We start from the raw sequence: 19,053 nt of genomic DNA on the forward strand, positions 1-19,053 counted from the left end.
ATGGGACCTATGGAATGACTAGTGTTTCACTGCAGGTGGTGCAATAGTGGGCAAAGAACAAGGGAGCGTGGAGGCACAGTGAAGGGGCCATCAGAGGTTGAGATGAGGGAATGCATCAGGCTAGGGACCCCCAGACGACCAGGAGAAGGATGGAGAGGGCAGGAGGCAGCTGAGAAAAACTGTGAGCAACAAAGCACGGCACTGAGAGTTAATGTGATGTGACAGAGGCTATGAGAGAAGTATGACAAGGCAAATGAACGTAAGGGTCAACAGCGACATGAGACCATCACATCTGAAGCTGGTAATATGACAGCAATACTAGGGGAGGGGGCTGAAGGTGGGGGGGAAGAGGAGGCAGATTGAAGCCCTGTCTATACCTGGGTTGCAAAAATGGTAAACAGTGATGACAAAATAGGCTGTACTTGAGGCTATTCTGAATCTGAGAGCTTTAAATGTAAGCTGTGTTAGTAGTGACGCATGCAAGTTAGAGTGTAGGTCTGCCTTGTAAGGTTAATTTTAATGACTTAGGTTAGAAATACCACAGAATACATATTTTTTCTCATCTACTCTTGCAAATAGTTTCTCTATTACACTGCAGCTAAAAGTGTCCTTACACCCAAACACATATAAAATAAGTATGAAAAAGTAGAGTAAAAGCCAAGAACAAAAAGGACTGATGCTCGTACATGAGGCTGGACTTATGAAATAGGTAGAAAGTTTGTAGCATAGGAAAAGGATTCCACATAATGCTATTTAGTGCATAGAGATTAATATAATATGACAATTACATATAAAAAATTGAAGAGATGTTTAACATTGCTATTAAGACCATACTCTACAGACACTGTGCACTACATTTACAAAGGAAAAAGACACTTCTTGAAGTCCAAGAGCTGATTTAAAACAGCTAAGCTTTCAAATGTTGAGAACAATTTTTCAGTCAATAGACAAGTGAGATTTACAAGGAGGAAATGGAATTTTCTGTTATTTTAATTTTGATTTATAAGTGATTTAGCATATTGCAGCTTTCAAGTCCTGTGAACCATTTTTCAGTCAGCTGAGATTAAAGTCCCTAGCAAGATTAATTGTAGAGTTGGGATTAAGAGATTTTATAAATCACTCAAATTCAAAAATAAAGCTTGCAGAGTACTAGGATAATGATAGATATATCCATATTGTATCAGCTACAGCTAAATTGAATTGACACTGTAATAGATTGAACGCAGCCAAATATGAGAGCAGAAGTTTATTAATAAAGATTATTCTCAATGAAAATGCAGACACCGCTCCACTGACAATTCCTGGGGGGAGAGCTCTCTTGAAGAGCATTCATTTTTCTATAAACACCTGTATGAAAGATCCTGATATGGCTTCTTGATTTGCCAAGGCTTCCTGCTCCAGAGGGACAGTATGTAGGATAATTGCCCTTCCTCCAAGAACTACAGTGTGCATAATAATAGTATATTAATTTGTTATGATCAAGATCAGATCAAAAGTTGGCATACTTGCAGAATTCACTCATTTCTTATGTGGACCAAGGACAAGTTTAGCTGAAGTTCTCTCTGTCAGATCAGGCTGACTGGAAGAAGTAATAGCCCCCTATCCATATGCATGTGTGTATAAATACATATACACACATACGCTGACAGATACACCACCAAGGCAAGAGACATCTATCTATGCACAGCTATATATCCCATTCAATACCCCAAAGAAAGAGACAGAGCAAGAGAGCGAGCCTTCCTTTGTTAAAGTCAAGAGGCAAACTGTCTGAATCCATTAAGGAAGAAAGGAAGATAGTTAGCAGGAAAAAGAAATCTCAAAGGTATTTCTAAAAAAGGTTCAGGGGTCATTAAGGCACTGGAGAAATTTCCTTGGCAGGCCATCTAAGTATTTTTATTCATTTCTTTAAGTGGCTGCACTGAACAGGGCACAGCTTTCTCTGTTCTTCAGCCCACTGCACTATGAAGTGGATACTGTGGTTTGGGGCATAAAACCTCAACTTGTGACCAAGACCGAAGCCTCATCAGCATCTGGCCTCTAGCAGAAAGTGAGATCATATGAACATCAATGCCCAGCTTTGTTTGTTCCATACCTTCCTCCTGCCTGTTCTCTCATAAAATCAATGTGATAATCAGGATGCAGCTGAAAAGAGAACAGTGATTCTGCAGGCTGCCCACTTTCTTGCTGACTCAGCCAACTGGGTGCTCAGCTAATTTCCGAAGTGCTAGAGGAGCTTCCTCACAGTGGAGGCGAGAAAATATTTTTAATTGATTAGAGCCTCTCAGGAAGCCAAAGCTAATTTGTCAGTTCTCAGATGAGCTGTTCTAAAAACCGTGTTCTCTGGTTGTAGAGATAAATTGGAGTTAGGCTGGGACGGCCTTCTGTCAGTCTTATTCAGACTGCATCAGTCACACATAGATAAACTTTTTTGAGAAGAATAACTTTCTCCTCTGCATGAGTGTGCTGCAGTTGTGAGTGAAGCAAAACGGCATTGACTTAAAAGGAAAGCAGAGTCAAAAAGGTCAGTGACCTCTAGCTCGGAAAGACTCGAGTCTAGTTTCAAGGCATGAGACAAAGTTGAAAGGCTGAAATAGATGTGACTTCAAAGGGAAAAATGATCAATATCATGACAGCAAATTATGCTCTGACTTACCACATGCTACATTCTATTTTGGTGAGGAATAATTTAATTTGATACTATGCTTATGGCTTAACTTCAGAGAGGCACTGGTAGGTAGGGACAGACAAAAAGAAAACTGTGAACTTGTAGAGGAAAGCCTAGTTGGTGCAGACTGGAAGGGAAACATGATGGCCGTGATGCTTGGCCATACAAAAACAGTACAATTAGAGGATGTAAAGAATAGAGACAAAACTAAAATCTTAAGATCATATGATGTTGAAGTCTACAAAGGTGTAAAAACTGAAGAAATGCATAAAAATGAAGACTTTTGATAGATACTTTTTCTTTGTTTAAACAAAATACAAATGAATGAGCGATCCAGTTTCCCTTACGTGATAAAGAAAAGGTGGGAAAGCAGGGTATCTATCTAGAAGAACAGATGAAGATTACTCCATACATTTTTTTTAAAAAAACCAAACAAATACAGGAAAAATATTTTCTTTGCATGCAAATGTTCTCTCAGGTATTTTATTTTAATTAAAGTTTTGCAATATACAGCAGGGTAACAAGAGATCAGAATAAGCATCCACAACGTCTGTAGAAGGAATCTGGATCGTTTAGAAAATATTGAGAACTTTGTATAATATAAACCAAACAATGTTTACATCACAAATGTACAAGCACAACAATAATAATAATTTTTGCATAATCCCTTTTCAGTATATTTTTCTTATGTAAAAAGTTATTTCACCTTTCCCAACATCCATATGCAAAATATACATGGACGATAACAGAGTGCACTACATCTGAGAACAGATAAGGAAAAGGGATTGTGGAAATCTTTCCACAGATTTTAATACACTATGGATTAGGTCCTTTAACAGTAACTGTGTTAAGTGACATGGGCATTTGCCTTTGGAACCTCAGGCTGGGTCAAGTAATTGCATCTGGGAAATTCTGTTTCTTCCCAGGTCTTCTGTGGTCATATTTTTGGAAGATCAATTTTGACAGTACTCATTTAAATGTTTCCTTACTTCATAGTAAAGGAGAGATGAGAATGGACCACAGAAATCTCAGGAGGAATGTATGGATTCAATCATAGCTAGAAATGTGAATTCGACCCTTTCTGCTACGTGCTTTCAGCGAGGTAATCTTGCCAGCACTTAGGAACACATCTTATGTCTTTCTCCATACATTCCACAGTCTTGTACTTTATCTCTAGATTTTTTAAGATGATAGAGCCACAAAGAGTGGGACTATTCTTTGAAAAAATATCTGAGATTATCTATTCCTGTTACCCTAGGATCCTTGACTATGAGAACAGCATCAAATATCACAAATCTTGTGGAGAAGTAGAAAAGATGTCAAAATCCAGTGACACAGATAGCACCATACGTTCTATGTACTCTCTACCTTTCTTTTACTAGAAATAAGCATGTGGAGAACACATTTAACTACCACTTTCCAACAATACTGACTGGCAGCAGCTACCTTATGACATGTAGTCATCATATTTCCATGCTGTTTTATTCAAGGGATTTATCAAACTATTTTACCTATGAATCAGTTTCATGTGGTCTGGAAAATAGGTGTAACGAAATAGCAACAGTTTGAGAGACCCTACAGCAGGACTGAAAATAAGGGTAATTTACAACAGTGGCTGAAGCGAATAGAATAAGAATCCATGTGTATAAAATACACTAGCTACATATGAGTTATATCTGACATTGGATCCCTGTGCACATGTACTCACTACTTTCTTATTAAGAACAGCTTCCCTCATCATAAATACTGTGCTTTCAGTAATGCAATACAGCACCTTCAACTCTCTCATTCTTTATCAAGCGGTACATTTTAATATGATTTACACGCATACATTCCTTACAATGGCAATTGGCATCAAGATTAAGGCAGACAAAAGGAACTGTTACGAAGCAAGGACAAGAACAACCTCTTCGCTTGGTATTTCATTAATAAGCAATGCACAGCTGCATTACTTACATCTCAAAATAATACAGTCACCAAACACAACTGAATGCGGATTGAAAAATTATTTACCTTGTGGTGAAACAGCAACCTGAACATTCACATTCTATTTTAACAGGATGGTTATTACATATATTGGCTCCAGCCTCAGCAGATTCAACAGAGAGAATGGCAAAAGATATCCCTTGAACTTGTCTTTCAGATCTAGTTCTTCACATAACAGATTTGGATCTCTGAGAGGACTTCAAGCTCTATTTAATACTCAGTTAATCCATTTAGTGGATATATCAATATCTACTAAATAGTATAATTATAATTTGCTGGGGGACGGAATGTAATCCTTGTGATATGACTACTACAAACAGTCTAAGCCCAGGAAAGAAGCAAACAAAAGGAGCCCATCAAGACAGGTTGTATAGCAAGTAAGAAGACTGGACTAGCCTGGGCTGGGAGGAAGATGGGAAGAACAGGGCACCATTCCAGCTCACTGTGCCCAAGGCTTAAACTGATTGAAGTTATAAAGTTTCAAATTCTTTCTTCACTGTGTAATCACCCTTATGTAAATCAGAAAATGTGCAGTCAGCAAGGTGCACAACCCCTGCTAAGGGTTGTCAGTGACCTCAAACCTTCACTATACGGGAACACTAAAAGTGGTAAACAAAGTTAGACCATCTTTAATACTGCTATACTGACCCATCCTTAAGTCACAGGCTGGGAAAAGCCCGTTTTACAGAATGACAAGTACTTTGAATTCACGTATCTTCTTATTTAAAACTTTTCCTGATAACAGCAACATTAACTACTGTAAAGATTACTCCTGTGGCATTAAACAGATTCCTGTTTATAACACTTTACTTCTGATTTCAATAAGACGTATTCAATACAAGTAATCAAATAGGAACAGCTACTCTATAATGTTATCCTTGCGGGCTGTTTATAGAATCAAATAAAGTTGATGCCACTCTTTATGAAACTAAGTGAAAAGTGTGATTGTTCAGCCTTGCCAGCGTGAGACTCCCTCCCCTGGGCCGGAGCCTGTTCCAATTCACCACTTTTCACTTAGTTTCATAAAAGAGTGGCCCATCAATTTATTTGATTCTATAAACAGCCCCGCAGGATAAATTTTTGCAGTTTCTGTTCCTATTAGTGAATACGTGTTATTGCATTCAGTCTTCCAGGTAATATCTTAACACTGGTAATTCCTCGTCTCTACAGGCAATGCCCCAGGATGAATCTTTGGAGTGTATCTGCCTTTTTTGTAGATGCATTAGATGGGTGGTTTGTAGCAACCCTGTGATCACCCAATAAAGCCCCATTTTGACACCCTCCCTCAGCAATTATTACTGCTGGTTATCGATGACACTGCACTACCACATTTCATCAGATTTCTGTTTTTCCAGTCTTGATAATCACCAGATTTTTCCTGTTTGACATTTTGAGCCTACTCAATCATGGTAATGAACTGCCACTTTCACATTATTGGTACAGTTCTACGTTTGTGGTTAGTGTCAGTATTGACAGCATTAGAAAATGAATCCGTAAGGAATTGTGTAAATCTCTTTCACGCTAGTCTCTTGCCTTCGCTGCTTAATCTCCACATTCTTCCAGAATACTGATGTAAAGCAATTACTTAAAACTTCATAAACAATAGTGTATCTAGCACCTGCAGAAGTAATTTACATGGGATAGTGCAAAAGGTGCATATTTTTGTCAAGACTGCCACAGACCCCTGATGAATGGTATAGGTCAACAGGAAAGATTAAGTATCTTCAGTTGTTTATAAAGGGCACAACTCAGATATAAATGCCTTCATATTGGAAACAAATCCAAACCAAACAAATAACTGCTGGAAATTATGCAACAATTTGCTAAGTAATTCCATGTCCATCCAGCTACACTGGCAACATGTAGGCAAATTTTAGGCAGTTATTTATTTTTTGCGTCAAAATATTCAGTTTCAAAATTCATTATTGCCTTGAAAGTTTTACGCTTCATGCTACAATGATATACCAGCGTATACATTAAAGAATAGCATAAGGAGAGGACTGCTTTCAGACTTTTTAATATCCTCCTACTAACCTTAGGTGGTTTAAAAGGGTAGTCCGGTGAAAAGGTAATGTCAAGGAAGAAAACTCCACCTTCATATACAGACCCTGGAGGCCCCAGTATAGTTGACCTCCATTCATATATGTTGTCTCCTTTGGGTCCAGCACTAAAATAGAAACAAAAAAAATTACACAATAACCACATACAATCAAGAATACGCTGTATCAGTTTTACTCTACTAGTAGTACTTCTGGTTTTGCAATAACATTACAAGTTAAAATTGTGTATCACATTTATTAAGTTAGCCCTGGATAAAACATTTAACTGGTGTCCTAAGCTCTGTCAGTGAAGTGATGCATTCAGCCATGAAGAAGTATTAAAATCACAGTATAAATTATTCAAATAAGCACACAAAAATTCCTGGCTGTCTTAACTCAAGTATTTTAGTGGGCAGATGTGAAGCATTTACAGTGCAGGGATACAGAGACTTTGCTGAGATGTCTTGTCACTATCTCACCTCACAAGCTATCCTATTTTCACCTACCTCCTCATCCACCTACCTCATCAGTCAGTAGCAGTGTAATTATACACATTATTATGCAGCACAGACTGTACTAAAGACTGAACAGGGCACAAACAACTTTGCTGCTGCAGTTTCTCAGTTACCACCCTAAGGTCTCCAGTCACTAGTACAGAAGGCTACTTTACTTTGCCGTCATTACCCTATCTAAAAAAACATCAACAGGAAGAGGGTTAAAGTATTTGATTATGTTAATTCAAAGTTCTAATTTAAAAACACAATACTGAAACTATATTTAAAATGTACAAACCATAATCCTGTATATGAAACAAGAAAAATGTCTCACTCACATGGTCAATTCTTGACGAAATCAAATTAAAAACTAATAGAAGTTCCTGCACATGACTCTTCCAGGAGTCAACACAGCCTCCTTTCACAACATAATGCTTGTTGATAAAAATACATATTTTACTCAGGGTGGCCTTTAAAGAATATGAAAACTTCTTTTTGGTTCACAGCCTGCTGATTCCAGCCACTGATACAGGACCTGAATCTTAATCAGGATCAACTGGGATGGCAACTTGTAGATATCTGATTACTATTTTTCAGAGGGAGGCAGTACTGATAGATACTTCAAATAAGTGACGTGGTATTGTTTTAAGGCATTTCTTGTGAAACAATTCTTCTTATGTTTGCAATAAAGATTTCCACAGCATGCAGGGGTTTGTGAAATAACTCTGTGTAGAACAGATGAAAGCTCTTGGCTATGCTCCATGCATCACAATGTACCCAAGGCATACAATTATTATACGACATCATGTCATATTCACTGCTCAACTATTCATTTTGTTCACTGAAAGTTAATAAAACCCTCTTTCACCTGAAATTCCTTGGGCTCCCTTCATTAAAACTTCTGACTGCATGACTCCCTGCATACAACTGCATGACTTAGTACCGCACAGCATACTTCATTAGTCATGATACCTACATTAATTTTCTATAATAGCTTTTAATATTTCTTGGCTTTCTAAACTACGTGCTTTCTTAACAAAAATGGGTTACAGAGACTATAACATTATGGAACATTCGTTTTCTATCAACAGCGATAGTAACAAAACTAGCAATCGTTTTAAAGATAAAATCTGGCTTTTTAAGTGGCACAATAGCAGAAGTGTTGCTATCCTTATTTCACAGTGTCTATAATACATCAGGTTGCCAGCTGCCAAACAAATTTAATTTACCCAGTTCTCAGTTTGCATTAACCTTTGAATAATAAAGCACAGCTGAGACTGCTGTAAGAAACAAACCAGAGAATGAATAATTAAAAACACCTCCACTGCCTTTCGAAAGACCAATCCCGAGTCAACAGGGAGGGTTTAATTGTGACTGAAGTAGGCATTAAGGAGCTAATTGAACTCTCTATAAGCCTAAACGAATGTGGAACTACATCAGTGCTATGGTATACAAGGTTCACAGAAAGTAGAACCCCGTAAAAAAAAAGTCAGGCAATTATTTCAAACAGAAAAGGCAAGAAGGCAGTATAAGTCTTACATGAAAAAAAAGCCCGTAATGTGTGAAGGAAATCCTTTTCCATTTTGTAAAGAAAAAACATTCGAATACTTGGGGAAGCAATGACTCATTTGATGCCAGCAGGTTAAAATGGAAGTGATATAAATGCCGATCCCAGAGAAATGGTTGGAAACAGCAAGGAACAAAAGCAAGCCCTGTCTTTATGAGTTCTTATTTAGCCAGGAGGGGATGGTCCGGCTCTTTCTGTGTTTGATTTAGGTTCACTTATTGATCGGAACTCTCTCTGATAGTGGCATTTTCATAGCGTATATTATCTTTATTTGTTTTGCCTATTTATTTAATTGCATTAACATTTGAAATGAGCAGTCATTAATTAGAATAGTTGGAAAATGCTCCCATCTGCCAACTGTTTCAGCACGTCCAGCTACCAGGCCAGCCTGATCACATTCTGAGGATGCTGATTAACATTAATTGAAGGTTTTCTTTGCAAATGAGAGATGAAGCTTTATTAAGTATTATTATTAATTTGAAGAATAGCTTGAATTGTATGGAGTGTGGGAAGATTGCTGTTATCGATGTTGCCTGTTAGAGTGCTTGCTGGCAGCGAGGCTGTTCAGGCAATGTAAAATACCAATCCATGTGCACAGACAACAGCTGGTATTAAGGGCAACAATATGCATAAGCTTAACATTATTTTTCACCACACATTAATAACAGGAAGTTTGACAGGTGTGTTATCTTTGTTGTCCTTCTTTCCTATTTGTTAAGCCTTTTATCTACCCATATTATTGACAGCCAGACTGACGACTCATCAGGCTTCACCAGAGAAAATTCCCAGGTGTGCAAGACCTCAGCCAGAGCCTTATTCTATAAGGTTTATAATGCAAGATGATTTAATTGCCCTTCTCTTCACATGGATATCTGCCCAGCACAATGAAGCCCAAATGTTTTACAATCAGTATGATTTATATTCCAGCTCTATTAATGCTGCTGGAAACCAAACCACAGATCTCAAAGAAAGCAAACCAAACATTTCAGTGCCTGAAATTCTGTTATCTTTGGAAGGACAGATTCAGATGTACACCTGCTCAGCAAAGGGCAGAGTAAATCTGTCTTGAACTCAACTGACCCACGGCCAGAGCACTTGCATGCTGCCTGCTACTAACCTACTGCTCAGTCAGCTCCAGGGGAGAAATAACTGTGGCAAGGGCAGCTCCAACTGGAAGGGGCTGAACTATAACGTGGCTAGGCAAAGGACAGGTCTGCTGTCAGGCCAGCAGTGCAGCCTCCCAGTTTGTGCACTGATGCTGAAACACTAGTGAACCTGCAGGATGATGCAAAGGAGCCCAGCAAGAAGCACACAGTGTGACTCTGGAGCTGGCACTACCCTGTCTCCAGCATTATCTCCCAGGTGGAATTTGTAACATAGGACCGAGGACGTGCCGCTGATCATAAAGGCCCTGGAGATTTGGAGTTATCAATGGTCTGTCAAGTGCTAGTGCTCTGCTGTCATTATTCCCGTACAGCAGATGAGCCACTCAACAGAATACTGCATTGTACCCGCTGGGGAGGCTTTGCCTGCTATGAGGAACGGCTGAGAGAGCTGGGGTCGTTTAGCCTGGAGAAGAGGAGGCTGAGGGAGACCTCATTGCTCTCTACAACTACCTGAAAGGAGGTTGTGGAGAGGAGGGTGCTGGCCTCTTCTCTCAAGTGACAGGGGACAGGACAAGAGGGAACAGCCTCAAGCTCCACCAGGGAAGGTTTAGGCTGAACATTAGGAAAAAATTTTTAAAGGAAAGGGTCATTGGGCACTGGCAGAGGCTGCCCAGGGAGGTGGTTGAGTCACCTTCCCTGGAACTGTTTAAGGGATGGGTGGACGAGGCTCTGAGGGGCATGGTTTAGTGTTTGATAGGAATGGTTGGACTCGATGATCCAGTGGGTGTTTTCCAACCTGGTGATTCTATGAAAAGCTGGGGCAGGTGGACACGGAATCAGTCTTCCTCCTCTTCCAGAATGACATCAGTATAGGTGTATGAAATTCAGGACAAAGGAGTCAAAACATGTCAAATAGTCTCCTTCATATTTCACTCCCCTTTGCCTCTCCTCAACATATTTTAGTTCTGCCAATGCTTCCCACATGCACATACTTGCAGGTGAAATGTATGCACATCAGTTACAGTTAGTAGCAAAATACTTCAAATGCTGCTATAACTGAATTCATTTTGGTTTAGATATGCTTAATGCACTGAGTATTTTCTATTCCCTCAACACGTTTTAGGCAGGCAGCCACTTGAAAGTAGTGCTGCTAAAAACTTGTCCAGTACAATGCATTATGAACACCAAGCTTTCCCTGCATTTAGAATATATTAAAATGTTAAATTTAAAATTATGTTTTAAGAGAGTTGTATGAAAATAATACCATCTATGAGACATACCAGATTAAAACCTATCTAGAGCAGTTATGAAAGTACAGTTGATTTTTACTTTTATCAGAGGTGTGATTTGTTATTTACTCAGTTTCCAGAGAATTACTCAAAAAAGTGAAAATACAGAAGATCAAAAAAAATACTATCTCCCTTATTTATTGAGTAGTCATACAGGATAATTTAAAATAAATAAATTAAAATAAATGAAGTAAAATAATGTTATTACTTTCTAATCTTGGATTTCTATGAGGGATGACATGCTTTCCTAGCCTCTACAACTGGAGGTAGCATAACCTTATAGTGTGTTTTTGGTAATGTGGAAAATAAGAACTAGTTCAATGTCTTTGCTTCCATTTTTGGTCTCTGAATCTTGCTGCTATCCACTTTTAAACTGTAACTGTACTTTTTAAAAGAAAGGAGAAGCAAGCCTATAGCACAGAACAAAGAAGGAAGAAAAGGAATTGGTACTTAAATTGCCTTCTAGTTTTGACACACTAATGGTGTGGGGGGTGAAGTTATCCGGCCAAATAAAACGGGAAAATGAGATGGTTGTGAGGTTTTCCCATTCTTTACAACTCAGAAAGAAATGGAAAGATTCTTCTGGAATGGGTGAGTTTAAGTCCATTTTTACCCTCATTCTTTATAGCGGGGCAGAATAAAGCAGGACCAGGTATTAGACTAATTTTGTCCATGAACTCACTTCTCATGGCACTGCCTCTGCCAATTCACTCTTATTACTGCATTATCTAATCTGAATTGCCTTAGCACACAGAGCACACATCAGAACTGAGGTAGAATTGCACTAGGTGCAGTCTACGGAGGATGCAGACCCTTTCAGATACCTTCAGTAACACAGGACAGCAGAAAGAAGAAGGATACACTCGTTCTCTTCCTCTTCCTTTCCTTTTATAACATGGAATCTTAACTTTACTATTTAAGAGATTTCCCTCGGAGGAGAGAAGCTCACCACAGAATTATCTCCATTTATAAGACATACAACACATTTTCTTGCGATCCCATTTCTTGCATATTTAACAGTTGTGCTGGAACAGATCCTGCCTCTAGCTGCCCTTCATGAATGCTTCTGAGAAGCCAGTTGCCCAGACAGCAAAGTGGATAAAAACATATTAGAAGATTGGCAAAATAATTTAGGAGCACAGCTCCTAAAGGTGAGGGAAGAGGATGGATATGACGGAATAGAAGACTGTAGATTCAGCTTTCTCTTCAGAAGTTTATACAAAGTCTCATTGAAATAAACCCAGTACATACTTCTGCTCTCTGTTCTGAACATGGTGCCTATATTGAAACTGGTCTAAATGAACGTGTTGCTTTAGTCTGTACTGCAGCTTGGAACTGTCCCCATGTTTGGGGACTGTCCCCAGCAGTGGGGCTGTACTGGCAAAGTGGTTGCTAGATAATCTTAATCTGGGAGGAAGTAAGTCACCAGGAGCTATACTGATGCTAACACTACCAGGTAACTCAAGTCCACCTGTGCACCCATCCTAGCCACGTTCAACGGAATTCAAAAATAGTGCCACTAAGGAGCACTGGCATCACAGCCCCATGAGCAACTGTAGTTCTCAGCATGTTTTTCACTGCGTGTCTTTGGCTTTGAACAAATAGAATCATAGAATTGTTTAGGTTGGAAAAGACCTTTAAGATGAAGTCCAACCATCAACCTAGCACTGCCAAGTTCACCACTAAACCATGTCCCTAAGCACCATATATACACATCTTTTAAATAACCCCAGGGATGGCGACTCAAACACTTCCCTGGGCAGCCTGTTCCAATACATGATAATCCTTTCAGTGAAGAAAGTTTTCCTAATAGCCAATCTAAATGCCTGCTGGTGCAACTTGACGACATTTCCTCTTGTCCTAACACTTGTTACTCGGGAAAAGAAGACCAACACCCAACTCACCACAACTCACTTACACCTTGTAAGACTTGCACTGTAGACTATTCACCTGCTTTTTTGCCTTTCTTTGCTTACATTCCAGCATCTCTATGTCCAATCCACAACCTCTTCAGCCTTCACCCTTTCTCTTCCCTTGTTCCTGATAATTCTTTGTAGAATCTGTATTTTCCGTCTTCTACTTGAGGGTTGTTTCTTTCCCACTCCTCTCTGTATGGCAATAATTCATTGCTCCTTGGTACATGCAGATCCCCCTCTCCCCAACATCTCCTTTCTTTTTCTCTCATCAAACAGGCATCAACACATTCTGCTATTTTTCATGTTTCTCCAGAGAGGAGGAGGGGGTGGAAAATGGTGCAGGGGAACTTTATTATAGAAGAGCAGTTACTCATTCTGTTTCTTTCCTTCCCTGTTGCCCTTCTTCTGAGTTGTAGCAAATAAAGAGCAAGCAGAGTGGGTGCTGCCGCAGCAGTGGTGTAAGGAAGGAAGTCACAGCTGCCTACCCAGATGCTACAGTGATATCAGTAGGAACTTTTACAAATGTATGCAATAAAGAGTTGCCACAGCAGCCAAAGGAATATATTTCTACAAAACAAAAACAAAGAGACAGTAGCAAGCACTGAGACTGCCTGTGGCAATGGGCACAGTTGTGTGGTTAATAACACCTCTGCTATGAATAAAATTAGCAGGCTAGTCTCCAAGCAGTAAAATCAAAGAACAATTAAAGAAATAAACTCCTTCAGAATTAGGGATAAGTGCTTAGTTCAGCTATAATACTGATGATTTAAACTCTCATCAAGAAAGAAACCCTCCCCAAATCTGTGCATTTGGAATGCATAACCTTTCTTTCCTAACCTTTCCTTCATTTCTTTTTTCTCTTAAAAATCTGCTGAAAACTCCCAAAATCTTCTTTTTCAAAAAAATTAGCCTCATCTCAATTCCTTCATCTACATGGTGCAAAAACTTCCATTATCAAAATATGGGAATATACTCATGGTTCTTATTAGTTATTATGTAGACCAAAGCTAGAAATTTTTCAGCATTAAATCTGAGGCCCAAGTGATCTGAATTATTCCAAGAAAATTAACAATACATGTACATTTTTAAAGAGTTGTTCATTTTACTTTAACTAGATACTATGTATAGTGAAAAAGCTTGGCTTTCCATGATCTAACATTCAAATCTGGACCTATGCTAGATCCAGGTTTTTTTGGTCATCCCATAGTATTACTGGGAATTTAAATCTCATGTATGTTGGAATATCAACATGAGTAGATTTAGGTAAGCATGATTCTAGGGTGGGTATCATTCATTAAACCTATTCGCAGTGGAAACCAAGGGTGAAGTGACTGGGCTGCTTGTCCCTCAGAAAAGCTTTGGCAGATAGAGAAACCAGACAGATCTCTTAAACCACTTAGTTTCCATTACAGTGAAAGAATTCAGCTGAAAAATTTGGACCAGACTTTCTTCTAGTTCATCCAGTTTTCTGATGGAGAACATCTTTCTGTAGGAAACCTAAAGAAAAATGTACTTCTAGGCAAGCAGTAAGAGATGGAGGATAATAAGATATTTTCCTTCAAAGTGATTATACCCTGCTTTTCTCAAGTGCTTTTTATTGAAGCCAGTTACCGTTTTCCTCAACAATTTGGGACCAGTACATTTGTGGTAAATGTGACTGGAAGAATATCTAGGAAACTGCTCCCAATGAGCTGTAAAAAGAGCAGTAATGAATTACAGGATAATGCTAAATATTGCTTCTTATGCTTATTGAGAGCAATTGAACTCGGTATGGTATGTCAGTTTTTCATTGTAAATCTTTGGTTTTAGCAAATTATTTCTAGCCATAGAGAAGACTATGTGATCACCTGAGGAACCTGAATATATCTAAGTCTTTTGGATCTGACGAGAGTCCTGAGGGAAATGGCTGATGTAGTTGTCAAGCTACTCTCCGTGATTTTTGAAAAGTCATGGCAGTCAGGGAAAGTCCCTGGTGACTGGAAGAAGGGAAATAATGCGCCCATTTTTAAAAAGGTTAGAAATGAGAACCCTGGGAACTACGGACCTGTCAGCCTCACCTCTGTGCCAGGGAAGATCATGGAAAAGATCCTCCTAGAAGCTTTGCTAATGCGTGCGGGTGACAATGAGGTGATCTGAGACAGCCAGCATTGCTTCAACAAGGGCAAGCCTTTGATACAGTCCCCCACAACACCCTTCTCTCTAAATTGGAGAGAGATGGATTTGATGGATGGACTGTTCGATTGCTTGGATGGTCGCATCCAGAGGGTAGTGGTGACAAGTGGTGTCCCTCAGACGTCTGTATTGGGAGCAATACTGTTTAATATCTTCATCAGTGACAGAGATAGTGGGGCTGAGTGCACTCTCTGCAAGTCTGCAGATAACACCAAGCTGAGTGGTGCAGTTGACATGCCTGAGGGATGGCATGGCATCCACAGGGACTTGGACAAACTTAAAAAGTAGGCCAATGTGAACCTCATGGGTTTCAACAAAGCCAAACCCAAGGTCCTGCACCTGGGTTGGTGCAACCTCTGGTGCCAATACAGGGCGGAGGGTGAAGGAATTGAAAGCCCTGTGGAGAAGGACTTGGGGGTACTAGTGGATGGAAGGCTGGAGATTAGCCAAGAATGTTTGCTTGCAGCCCAGAAAATCGACTGTATCCTGGACTGCATCAAAGCAAGCTTGGCCAGCAAGCCACGGGAGGTGGTTCTGCCTCTCTCCTCTGCTCTCGTGAGGTCCCACCTGGAGGACTACTTTCAGCTCTGGAGCCCTCAGCATAGGAAAGACATGGCCCTGTTGGAACAGGTCCAGGAATGCCACAAAGATGATGAATGATGAAACAACCAGCAGTTGTTGTTCTAGATGACCTTTAAGGGTCCTTTCCAACCTTAACTATTCTGTGCTTCTATGATCTACCACTGAAAGCAATATGCAGTTTAACTGGCAGACATCATGTCACTTTCTTTCTTGCAACAAACCTGCAGCACACAAGGTCAGTGTGCCAAAAGTCTGTATAAGCCAAATCCTTTTTTAACTCGTGATCAACTTTCTCTGCTCTCCTGTTGCTGCATCCATTAAGAATTATCGGCTGAAGCTGAGCAAGCTGTGTTGTGTTTAAAACTCTTAAGTTTTGGCCACAGTAAAAATAACTAATACATCAAGACCAAATCAAATATCACTTTGCTGATTTTATTATTCACTTCTAAATACCACTAAAAATCATTAAAAGCATCCTAGAACTTTAGCAGACTGGTATTACTCAGAGAGTACTTTGATGCTTTTATTCTCTGAAGTCCTATCTTTATAGCATTCCTGAGACAGAAACCATCATGAAGAGAACTGCTTCTTAATGCACAAAATAGTTATTTATATTATAACATCTACAGCAATTTATTCATTGCAAACACCATTACACAGTGTATGATCACAGCATGCTGAGTATTCACAATGAGATTTTAAAAATGGCAATTTTGTTAAGTATTCTCCACTTTGTTCAGCTGCACAGAATTACATAAAACCCTTCACAGAAGGCTTTCCTCGTTCAGCGTTGGAAACAATCATTTGCCTCCCATTACACATCTACGGGCTGGATTCCCTTTTGCCACATCTTTTGTTTCTCTTTCTTTTAAACTAATAACACTAACTGTAGTTCCAGCTCTTTTATAGCAACAGAAATGTACTATATAGTTTAAATAAGATAAAGTGTTTATCAGCCTGATTTGCCTCTATGCTAAATGATAGCAAGTGTGATTTGTAAACATATTTTAGCAAAAGAGGAAAACACAAGTAACTAGGAATGAAAAACAGTACACAAAAATCAATAAATTGTCATGGGACCTTCTAATATGACCTCCAATATTGCAACTCACCAAGTGATATTATTTCCATGTTACTTCTAATTTGCTTTTCCTTGAGGTTTTTACTTTCCCAGAATTACCATTTATTTTTCAAAAGGTAAATACTTTTTAATTTCACAACATTTCCCCTTACCTACAACAGCTGTAATTTACCATTATGTCTTTTCTAAGTTAAACAGAACACATGACACAACTGTGTGGTGGCACCATCAGGTGCTGTATTTTTAAATCCTAAATCTAATTTAAAAGGATGAAGTGATTGAGTGCAGACAGATAGCACAGAAACCCCATAGCAGCTGGAAGATTTAAGAGGTGTAGTAGGGAAGAAAGCATTCTTTGAAACAGCATTGACTTTTTAGTTTCTGTGGAAACCTTAGAGGCAATGCAGGAGAGAGAAGTAGGGGTAAAGTAGACCAGCTTGAACAGACTAGAAAGACTTGTCACGAATGGGTGCAATATAGTGACAGCTTTGGATTTGAATCCACTAGATATGTTGATTTGCTTACTTAAAAAACCATAATTCTAAATTCCTGCTGATCATAAGAAATTGCGAAAAACGAAAAAAACCCACAAAACAAAACCAACCCAAAACCATGTGCAATGTATTACCCACAAATGGATGAGCTGAACTTCAACTAACGTCTCTCTGTCACTTTCTGATGATGGACTGATGATTTAATTTAAGAATGTTTTTTAAGCCTTTTCCATTAAAATCTCTAGAGTATATTACTTTAAGAAATATCAGTGGGAAGATATTCTGCAGTAGTTAGCCATTTCAGTAATTGAGAATGATTTACACAGGATTATTTCTAATATAGGTACACACACATTTTCATATTATTATGAATCATAAGCAAGGCAATAATATTTTTCAATTACTCTATATTCTTTGTTCTTCAGAAAGCTGGCTCTGTATAACCACTACTCCTTGTATCTTCCCCATACTCAGAAATGATGTATCCAACTGCCTATACAGAGGTTTGATTTGCTCAAAACTGCCATCTTTAATAATCCCACCTACAGGCAGTTGTCTAAATAGGAACCTGGAAATGTTGAAACCTTACACAACAAGAATAATTTCATATGTTTTTTCTGAAGTGGCCTGATTCTGAGATTTCCTTTTATAATGTTTTAGAGTCTGTGCTTTCTTTACCTAAGCTGTTTGCAAAACTTTCCCAAAATATTGAGGGAAAGCAGTGAGAAGAATTAAAGAAGCTAGTATTCAGAGAGAGAGGGAGATAGAGATATCTGAAATATGCAACACAGCTGTGTAACCAGCAAGTCTACTTTTCTGTCAGTCCTGTTAAAAGAGGAATAGGCGTGAATACAGACTCCCCCTCATTTCAGTGAGAGATTCACACATGCTTACACATGAAATGCTTGCTTACACAAAGAAATAACTCTATATTATGGCATAGATTAACCAACATGATGTTAAACACATTATAAAACAAGTCATTTCCTCCTGAGTAAATAAGCCTATAAAGCCAACAGGCACAGAAAAGGGAAATTTGATTCTGAAATCCATATACTTCAAAAGCAGATTCCTTTTATTTAGTCAATTTAGTTAAGAGGCTGCCTTATTTCTCCAGATCTCTAGCAAACAGAAGAAAATACACTTGGAAATTGCTGGCAAATGGACATGTTTTCACAATAGTGGTTCTTTATTTGAAAATACGGAGAGCAGCCATAGGTCCAAGGTGAAAGAAATGTTTCAACTTTTGATTGAGACTGATTGCCCCCGTTGCAGGCCACATTCTGATTTACCAGAAGAAAACACCATTCATAGACAATTTTCTTTGCAGTGCCTGTGAAGACTGAGCAATTTACACCACTCAACTAACTAGCTGAAATAAACAGGGATCTGGCAAACTCTTGGGGAGCATTTATGTGAGATTGGAACCTGGTAACACGGTGGCTTCTACTTCAGCCGAATATTGTTAAGACTTTTTAACATACTCCTTCCCTGAGGTGGGGAACTTAATCTTGATCCACGACAGGGTAAACAGAAAATAAAATATATACAGAAATTTCTCCCTTTTCTGTTGGGATAAATTTCTCCTAGGATCTTTTGGGAGCTTATTTGGGAGAACGGAGGCTACACTATTCCCAGTGCACAAAACTCCACTGTACT

General features: G+C 38.9%; 1 protein-coding gene across 2 annotated transcripts in view; it reads right to left on the reverse strand.

Annotated features, from left to right (window-relative positions):
• The window catches only part of LOC138722219 (ubiquitin-conjugating enzyme E2 E2), a 214,714-nt gene that overhangs the window by 33,270 nt on the left and 162,391 nt on the right, over positions 1–19,053 (reverse strand). For both annotated transcript variants that reach the window (XM_069860154.1, XM_069860155.1), the window contains exon 4: positions 6,689–6,821. In XM_069860154.1, the coding sequence (XP_069716255.1) occupies positions 6,689–6,821 (133 nt within the window). The remainder of the gene's footprint in view (positions 1–6,688; positions 6,822–19,053) is intronic.

This window comes from Phaenicophaeus curvirostris, chromosome 6 (genome assembly GCF_032191515.1).
Source record: "Phaenicophaeus curvirostris isolate KB17595 chromosome 6, BPBGC_Pcur_1.0, whole genome shotgun sequence".
Taxonomy (NCBI): Eukaryota; Metazoa; Chordata; class Aves; order Cuculiformes; family Cuculidae; genus Phaenicophaeus; species Phaenicophaeus curvirostris.